Genomic DNA, 9,724 nt, shown 5'->3' with positions numbered 1-9,724 from the left:
TTATAGTAACCAAAATGCCTGCAACTGCAAGAGTTCCTAAAATGGCTGATGAATAAGGGCCAAACAAGAGAAAAAAGGGTTTGCTCAGTTTCTGCAGACAGCAGAGTGACAGACTGCTATCTTTTTTAAAATGTATTTGATATCTTTTAACTCAAGGTATGTGCTAATTTCTTTTTTTCTTAAATAATAAAATGAGCATTGGTACCGTCTGTTTGATTTATAGCTAATTTCTTTTTTTCTCAAGGTATGTGTCATATTTATTGTTTGATTATGAAAAAAAGATCAAATATTAGGGAAAGTTAACCCTTAATAGAGGCGGGATGCTTTCCCTCCAATCCATCCGTCCAATTCAATTCCAGTCATCAAGCTCAAGGTACTCTTATTAATTGTTTATTGGATTACATCGAAACAGAAGGAAAGCGGGCAACAAGCTGCGCCGCTACCCCTTTTTGAATCGCAAAACCCAATCTTTTAAAAACTATATTTTTTGGACTGATGACACCAGGCCTATCTTAAGACATTTTTACTAATGAATCAAAATATTAATTATTTGTGATTCATAATGTGTATAATGGATTTAAGTCTACCAAACACGTGGTTTAGGTGTGTCCTGATGGTATGACTATTGAAGCTGAAGCAGCCCATGGAATCGTCAACCGTAACATGCCACTGCACTACTACATGATGGTATGACTATTTCTTAACAAGATTTTGCCCAATTTCAAACATTTCATTCTGATATAGCATTTACTTTTTTGTTAGAATAAACCTGTTATGCTTTCAATTTCACAGATGACTTTATCATATGATACCCAATAACATTTCATTCAAACTGGTATGTTAACAGGTGCGTGCGTGGACGGACTAAGGGCTGATACTGATATTCGATACAGTATGTGTTGGGCCTAGACACATGTATCAACATGTAAGACTATCTCCAATGCAGTGCCCATGATTTCTGACGTTTGGCGTCCAATCAGCAAATGAGAAACTTTTGTTTTAGGGGTGTAATGGTGTTGTAGCCTTACATCGCCACGTCATTTTTTTATTTTCTTTTTATAATTAAATTAAAGAAATAAAAACCCATTAATTTATAAAAATTCACTAAATTAATTGAATAAAAGAAAAAAACATTAAAATAAAAATAAAAACACATCAAAAAATAAAATAAACATATAAAAATACTAATTTAAGACTCGTCTTCGTCCTCGTCCTCGTCCTCGTCCTCATTCTCATCTTTGTATTCATCTTCAACGGGACGATGATCTCAAACGTGTTGAATCAAATCCACCTTAAGTTGGTTATGTATTTCACTTGATGTAAGCTCGTGATTGTTTCGTGTTCGTTGTTGTTTGGTTGGTTCAGGAAGTTGTTTAGGAACGCTCCCTGGTATACAGTGTTGGCATATTGCTCTGCCCTTGTCTTCTAAAATCATATTATGCAATATGATACACGTATACATGGCATCGCTCATTTTTGCCATCGACCATAGACGACATGGGTTTTTCATATAATGTCAACGTTTTCTTAGAACCCCAAAACACCTCTCAATATCCTATCACGTGGGCTCTTACTTTCTTAAAATATTCTCTTTATTCTTCAATTGGGTCTTGAAATGTTTTGACGATGATCGAGTAATCCAAATATATCACATCTCCCAGATAGTATCCGTGATGGTAGTAGGTATCGTTGGCATATAACGGTAAGACTGGTATGCTATGGCTTATGTAATACTCTAGCACGGGCGACGAGTTGAGAACGCTTATGTTGTTGTCGGACTCGACATAGCCAAAGTAGGCCGACCAAACCCGAAGGTCGTGTGAACAAATGGTTTAAAACTAACCGTTGGTACTCCATAGTCATCACGAGTGTATTGACATTTGGCGCCCAGTTAGAAAAAAGGGTTTGCTCAGTTTCTGCAGACGATAGAGTGTCAGACCGCTTCCTTTTTTAAAGTGTATTTGATATTTTTTTAACTCAAGGTATGTGCTAATTTCTTTTTTTCTTAAATAATAAAATGAACATTTGTACCGTTTGTCATATTTATGGTTTGATGATTTAATGTATTCTTTTTTAATGAACATACATTGAGTTAAAAAAAATGAGGGGGCGATTTTTAAAATTTATGGTTTTTATTTCTTTAATTTAATTATAAAAAGAAAATAAAAAAAAGATGGCGTGGCAATAGATGGGCTACAACACCATTATACTCCTAAAACAAAATTTTCTCATTTGCTGACTGGGCGCCAAATGTTAAAAATCGCCCCTAATTTGTAGTCCCCTACTACACATAGCCTTGACACATGGATCAAAATGTGTTGGGCTTGCAAACCATCACTCGTTGCAAATCTGAAATGCACTTGAAACAAGATTTAAAAATAAACATACCGTCATTGTTCGATCTCGAAATCACCTCCCTACAAGCAAGCAGGCAACAATGAAAAGGTTATTTTACATAAACATATACTTTAATTAAGCATATAAAAACACTTTTATGATCTGTTTGAATGCCCTAAAAGAAGTATAGAACTTCAACTTTCATAGGGTAATATTAAAAAAAAACTTTAGAAATTGCATGTAGTTAATTGAGAAAAGGAAACATAATTGTGCATAACCATCAGATATGATACGATGAAATACAGTTCCTTTATAGTGTAATAATGGCTTTCCGGTAGTTTTCCCAATCCCATTTCCCCCTAAAAACACAATAATATATATAAATAGTGTAACTACATTAATGCAATATCTTATAATTAAATACAAGGAACCAGTGCAAGTGCTAGAAAATTCTCAGTTGTTTAGGAACTCGATTAGCGAAAAGCTGCATATTGAAATAGAAACAAACATACATGAATAATAATAATAATAATAATAATAATAATAATAATAATAATAATAATAATAATAATAATATATATTTGGCAAGCGAATGATACTGACCATGAATACTATTCTATCAGGAGGTCTTCCATCAATGGATAAATCCAAGAACACGCGAGGGCAAGGGGCATACATCATCTTGTTGCATATCCTAAACAATACAATTAATTAGCATAATTAATTAATTAATTAATTAATTTCCAATCTGTGAAAGCCTAGACTCTAGGGCTTAATAGATCAGCAAATTAGCGTAATTAAAAAGATGGATGAATGGTCTATGCTTATATAGATCAGCATACGTACATTGACCGCCCTACGTGAGTTGAGATCAAGGTGGTAGACTTGGGGCTTATTACTCAAAATGATTAACGTAAAACCAGAATAAATTAACGTAAACTGCTAAGGTAATTTTTTGATTTAATTCTAACCGATAATCATTAACAATTATCGTGAAATGATTTTTTATATTAAAATGGTTCATATCAATATTAGACGTCACGCAATTCGGACATCCACTCCGTTAATTAACTCTGTTATCTCCGTTAATACCATTAGACGAAACCCGTCCCGACCCGAAACTCAACTGAACCCGTTCTGATCCGAAACACTTCCCATGCGAGGCTCGTGCCGGCCTGAAATCCAAACTAACCCCGTTCCGATCTGAAACGCGTCCCGTGCCGAAACCCACCGTGACTCGAAACATGTATCAACCCCAAATCCGTCCTGGCCTGAAACATGTATCAACCCAAATCCGTCCTGGCCCGAAACCTAAACCGAACTGAGCTTGTGTGGATACTTGTGTCAGCCCAAAACCCTTTCGACCCGAACGTGTCCCGTTTCTTTAAGACATTAACCCACATCAATTCATTTTTTAAAGTTGTCGATCCACTTTGACCCGAAAGTAACAAGATGTAATTTCAACTGACCTGTTAAGACCTTTTTAGTTAACATATCTTACTCAAACCAATCCATATAATTTTAACAGCAACTGAAACTGACCCATTTAGAAGGATTTGGGACAAGATTGACCACTCTAGTTGCTATAATCACACAATCGCAACTAGTAGTACCTAAATCGGTTAAACTTGCTACACCATGGAATTAATAGATTAATCGATTATTATATATAAATCTTTAGTCATCAACGCGTTACAATTTGAACAACTAACGAAGAATAACCAGGGTTAAACAACACATAAAATCATTAAGGAATCATATTGCATTCATGCATGCAACATATAATAATTGACTTTCTAACTACACAAGTTAAGCAAAATTGGTGATCAAGCAAATTCAATTGGAATTTGCAAATACCTAAAGTTCACACAGATCAACTCGGCCTGGAACAAATTGACATGCACGTTACTGTTTTAATCGAGTCTAACATTCTTTAACATAATGTCTTCATCCAATGCCATATAGCTTTGTTGTCACAGAGAGATCTTCATCATGGCCTAGCCTTCTTTAGTACGTAATTTATTGTAAGTGAAAGACCACAGGTGTTGTTCATGTGGCTTTGACTTTGTCGATTTCTTAGATCCTTCAATATTGAGTATGTTCGTCAAGACAAACAAGTTACTTAGAGCAAAATCATAAGAATTTGTTGATTATTAGTCACCCATGTAGTTTTGCATTTGATTTTGTTGGCTTTACATTCCTAAGAGTTTTAGTTTAATAATTTTGGTTTCTCGATATTTGGGCATTCGCAAATTGACAACGAAAACTTAAAAGTTGATTAAAACCAAATAAAAGTACCCACACATGTGCATGTTACATATGTTCTTTAAATGTCCCTATATACTTCATATAAGAGTGTAATGTGTCAAATGTTCATGCGAATACCATTTTAATTTTGTACAATAAAACAAATATATGTGGAATAGTAAGATATATTTCTCGCCTATACAGAAATTTCTCATGTCTAATATCCTTTTTCGGGTTAGCAGTTTGCACGGTCAAAAGGGCATTATCTTTGGTTGTGGGCCGCTGAGTGAGGCTGATTTACCTCTTACGTGATGGGTCTGGGGTGGTTTGGCGTAGGCCTGCTTGCGTGTCCGGAACAACACGTTTTTTTGAAACAATCATCTTTGGTTGTGTCATTGTGGCTGCAGGTATGAGTTGTGATGTATGTGCTCTCAGGCTACAATCCTGCATCTGGTTTGTATATTTAAGCTACATCAGTACTTGAAACAAGTAGATAACATTATAATCTATGAAATATCAAACCACAGCTTAAATCATAAAGCATCAAACCGAATAAGCTTTGGGTTTTAAATTTTCGTAACCAATCGGTCAAATATCCATGCTTGAACACTTACCTCCAAGTGTGTTAAATTTGATAACAGATCCTTGCATTGATCAAGCAAAGAATATTCAGCTTTCATTGCATTAGCAAGTTCGGATGCCATTGTATTCACACTTTCCGCCTGTAATAAAAGATAAAAATAAACAACTTTAATGTAATTGTTCTACAAAAGATGAACACATATTCCAATTAACCTTAGTTACTAAAGAGCATAATGAGATAGCCATAGCCTGCATAATATCAACAGCTGAACTCATTGCATCTTTCAAATTCTGAATATCTGCCTGTAATGATAAAACCAGTGAATGTTAAATATTAGTTTTTTTGTTTTTTAAAAAGATATAATGAGAATTCATACCTTTGCACCAGATAAAACCGGGAGACAAAGAGAGCTTGACTCCAATGCCACAATAGCCCCAGCTAAGGAGATGGAGTAATCTCTATCAGTTAGATCCCAGTTGTCTAAATACAGCATCTGCATTTGTGAAATAAAAGAAAATAAAGAATACTTTTTTTTTTCTTGTACTTTCAGTTTTAATTTTAAAAATGTAGCAATATCATAAATTTCATAAACTCTTACCTGTTTCTTGAGTAGATAGTGCAATTTTAAGTTGTGATTCAATTGTTGCATTTGCAGGCGTTTGGATATAACAGAATGCCACAACTTTGAAATACTCACCCATGCGTTATATAGAGTTTTCTGAAACAATTTTATAATCATTATAAAAGAAAACTAAAAGTATGTACTAAAAAGTTAAAAAAAAAACCCAAAGTAACAAACTGCTTTTATATACGAGCGGTATGTACTTAAATCTTATTTATATTTTGGGTAACAAACTTTTTTTATCCAAAAACAAAAAGTCAATCACTAAAGGACAGAATCAACAAAAATCATTATCATATTCGGCCATTAATTTGGGTTAACTTGTTATCCAAATTTAAAGTGAGACTTGATAATTGGAGATTTTGTCTCTTGTCGGGAAATTTGTGCATGATTGTTTATCTAATATATAATCGAATGAACATGATTAAAATATGTTTGTTAGCTAAAAGAACGAACATGAACATCGAACACGGCTTGTACGTTCTTTTATGAATGTTTCTTTATGTTTATTTATTTTCGTTGGTTTATGTTTAAAGTTTTATTTTGGTTGGTTTATGTTAAAAGTTCAATAATCTATGTGATAATATCCATTTAATTTTTCTTGGCACGTTATAACTTAGTCTACTTTTAATAACTTATTATGTTCAACATGTTGTTCTTCACATTACTTTAAATGGGCACATTCATTTTTCGTAACAAACGGACATGAAGAAGAACACTCCGTTTGTTCAATTGTTCGTGTTTAATCGTTTGTTCGATTAAAATAATACAAAAGAACACCAACATGTTTCCCTCGTGTTTGTTCGGTTTATTTACAAGCCTTAGAGAATGGTGACGTGGATGCGAGATGGAGGATCAACATTTTTGTGCAAGAACACTAAAAACTAGTTATGTGCGAGTGGGAGTGAGGAGGCCGAACACAATTTTTGTGCGTTTTTGAGCCGGTTTTGGCTAAGAAAGCGCGAAGCTCATGCACACGGATACAATTTTTTGGACCCACTATTTGTGGGTGTTATATTACACTTTAATTTTGTGATTATTTTACAACCACTAGCTTGGTCTTGTAACAAATGTTAGTAAATTATAAATCAAAGAGTTATGGGCTCTAGTCTTACTTGATACATTTGGTAAAATGAGTGAAAAGTAAAGTATTAGCTGTTAAAAAAATTTTTGACATTATTTTATCAATCACAACAACCGGCATTTTTGACTAGAAAATCTGTTGGGTTGATAAGGGTGATTTTCAGTTTTTTTTTTTTGGGTTATTGGATTGATATGAAAAAAGCCCATTCTAATGAAACGGGTTATACATTAGTTTTATAATTTTCTTTTATATGCTCACTTAAATCAGACCTTGGTTTGATTATAACTCTTTTGACTTGAATTGAATTGGAGCGTTAATTTTCCAATCAGTTTGTTACGACCCGAACTCAACCAGACCGCATCTATAACAAGTAATCTTTGTAAATAAAATGCCGTTAAATTCTTTATATAGAAAGAGGAGACTAAGGGGGTGTTTGGGATTCCTTATGTTATCTCCTTATAACTTTTCATTAAGTTAATAAGTTATAAAAGTGTAACTTATGGAATTTTGCTCTCACAATATAAGCAATCCTAAACACCTTATTACTTTTCAAAAAATTAATAAGTTATAAGTTGGTGAAAATAAACAATCCCAAACACCCCCTAATTAACTGGTTTTCTTTTTCGATATGGCTAGGCTAAAGAAATACCTAACATCAACCAAACACCAATAACGTGCCATACGGATCATTTGACACGCATAATATATCATATAAGTGCATAATATATCATATAAGTTGTAAGCCATTTGGAAAGTAGACATATAAGTAGTATGAGGTGGTGTTCACCGATCATACGACCAATATGACATGTTTGAGTGACAAATAAATGACTTTTGTCATCAATAATAAAGTTATGACTTGTATTTTTCATCAGAAATAAAGATTTTTGATGGTCTCTTTTATCATGATCACCCTTTTCAAGGAAAGACCGGCTATAACTTCCCTCTAAATCATTTTTGCATGATAATTAAAATAATATTCTTTCATAATAATTTTGAAGATGATGAGCTTTGTAACAATTTCATTTTTTTATCTATATTTATGAATATATATATATATATATATAATGTTTTACACTAATTATATAATAACTAGTTTGTCTAAAAGGATATGACTCCCAACCAAAAGGTTGTAGGCTCTAGTCTTACTTGAGACATTTTTAAGCTTATTTTTATATAAGAAGTTTACCAAGTAAGTTCATTTAAAAATGTAATTGTTTAAACCAAAAAAAAAACCATTTACATAAAACATTTTTTTTGCTTATTTTATTTCTTTACTTGTTAGGGTTTCCGGCCTTTTTATTTTGGCTTGCCCGATGCATATAAATTCTCATACATGGCCCTGTTCATTCATATTATATTACCTGAGCAGTTGCTCGCTGGACCACCATGGCAGCTTCCGCTTTAGCATTGGAAAACCGCCATTGCATATGCTTATTATGCAACACTCTCAGCACATGCGCATCCACAAGCTTCTTCTCTCCCACCTTCCCTCTCTTGGAATCCGCACAAAAACTCAAAATGGAAACCGTATTCCCCAAACTATTGTAATTACTCATCGAATACGATCCAGCTCGTGGCTGTAGTTTCGGACCGTCATGCATAACCTTACCAACCGGTTTATTATTCAACAACAACGGCGGTGTTGGTGAAACAGCAACAGGAACCGGTTGCACTCGCCGTAGAAGATTAATCGTTTCCTGCCAAAACCTAGCCGGCACCACAATAGCTCGAGCAGGACCTGCAGGTCCTCCTCTATTATTATTATTATTATTATTATTATTATTATTATTATTATTATTATTATTATTATTATTATTATTATTATTATTATTATTATTATTATTACCTACAGTGCTGCCAGAGGAAATGCTCTCTGTATCGGAATCACAACCACTTTCTAGGCTTTGTGAAAACCTAACCGCACTGGCGGTCTCAGATCGGCTTAATTTCGCCTTTTCGACTACGCTCATTGTTGTAAAACTCGCCTGCCGTGATCTCGCTGAAGGCTTTTTCCTCTCCGGGGGCGGTTTTTCGACCTTGCTAACCGGAAGTGCAAAGGATTCTCCTTGAAACGAAACCGATAGACTCCGAGCGGATGTTTTCGTCAACATCTTCGCAGTTGCTGATACTTCAACGGATCTGCGATTACTTACAGGAGATGACGTCACATCAACGGAATTTGAATATGAGTTTGTGTAAGATAAGTACCGGGAAGCAACATGTTTAGGTTTCGTCCGGCATTGCGGTGAACGGCCATTATTGTCGCTTAATAGTGGCGCACGCTTAGGTGATGGTGATGAGGGTTTAGGTTTAGGTTTAGGTTTAGGTGGTGTGGTGGTAGAAGATAGATCAGCAACCATTATTGATCGATATATTATCTCCTTTTCTGTCTGTTTGATACAAAAGGTTAAACTTAAACTAATTGATGGTATAATTCAAAAATTGAATGAGAATTAGTTTGAACATGAAAGAATGAATGAAGGATTAATATGTGAATATTACAATGCAGTGGATCATATGGATAAAAATGGGAAGGAGGGTAAAGCTTGCCGGCTACAAGGGGAGAAGGATGCTGTTGAATTGTCTGTGATTAAGGTATATATAGTTGCATTAGTATTACTACTTAATTATAATAATAGTTATTATTATTAATTTATTATACTTTACTAATACTAATTATCATTATTATATTATGAGTGTGGAAGTTTAAGGTATACGTTAGAAGTAGAACAATATGTTTTCATAAAGCTACATTACATGAAAAACAATAAATATTTACTTTTAGCAAAAAAATCACAATGATAGTTAGCTTTCTAATACTTATACACGAATTCTATGATTGTATTAA

The 9,724-nt window shown here is 33.9% G+C and overlaps 1 protein-coding gene across 1 annotated transcript; it reads right to left on the bottom strand.

Annotated features, from left to right (window-relative positions):
• Window positions 1-4,632: 4,632 nt before the first annotated feature.
• Window positions 4,633-9,236, bottom strand: LOC143622025 (QWRF motif-containing protein 2-like). Its single transcript, XM_077093279.1, has 7 exons — window positions 8,238-9,236; window positions 5,766-5,885; window positions 5,544-5,660; window positions 5,380-5,469; window positions 5,199-5,306; window positions 4,963-5,034; window positions 4,633-4,847 (listed from the first exon to the last, which is right to left on the bottom strand). The coding sequence occupies exons 1-7, from the start codon at window positions 9,234-9,236 to the stop codon at window positions 4,836-4,838; spliced, it is 1,518 nt and encodes a 505-aa protein (XP_076949394.1). The 3' UTR covers window positions 4,633-4,835.
• Between the last annotated feature and the right edge of the window lie 488 nt (window positions 9,237-9,724).

The sequence above is a fragment of the Bidens hawaiensis genome, unplaced genomic scaffold (assembly GCF_021521415.1).
Source record: "Bidens hawaiensis isolate Kalapana, Puna unplaced genomic scaffold, B.hawaiensis_p1.1 tig00003004_1, whole genome shotgun sequence".
NCBI lineage: Eukaryota > Viridiplantae > Streptophyta > Magnoliopsida > Asterales > Asteraceae > Bidens > Bidens hawaiensis.
This window is presented reverse-complemented; position numbering and strand designations above follow the sequence as displayed.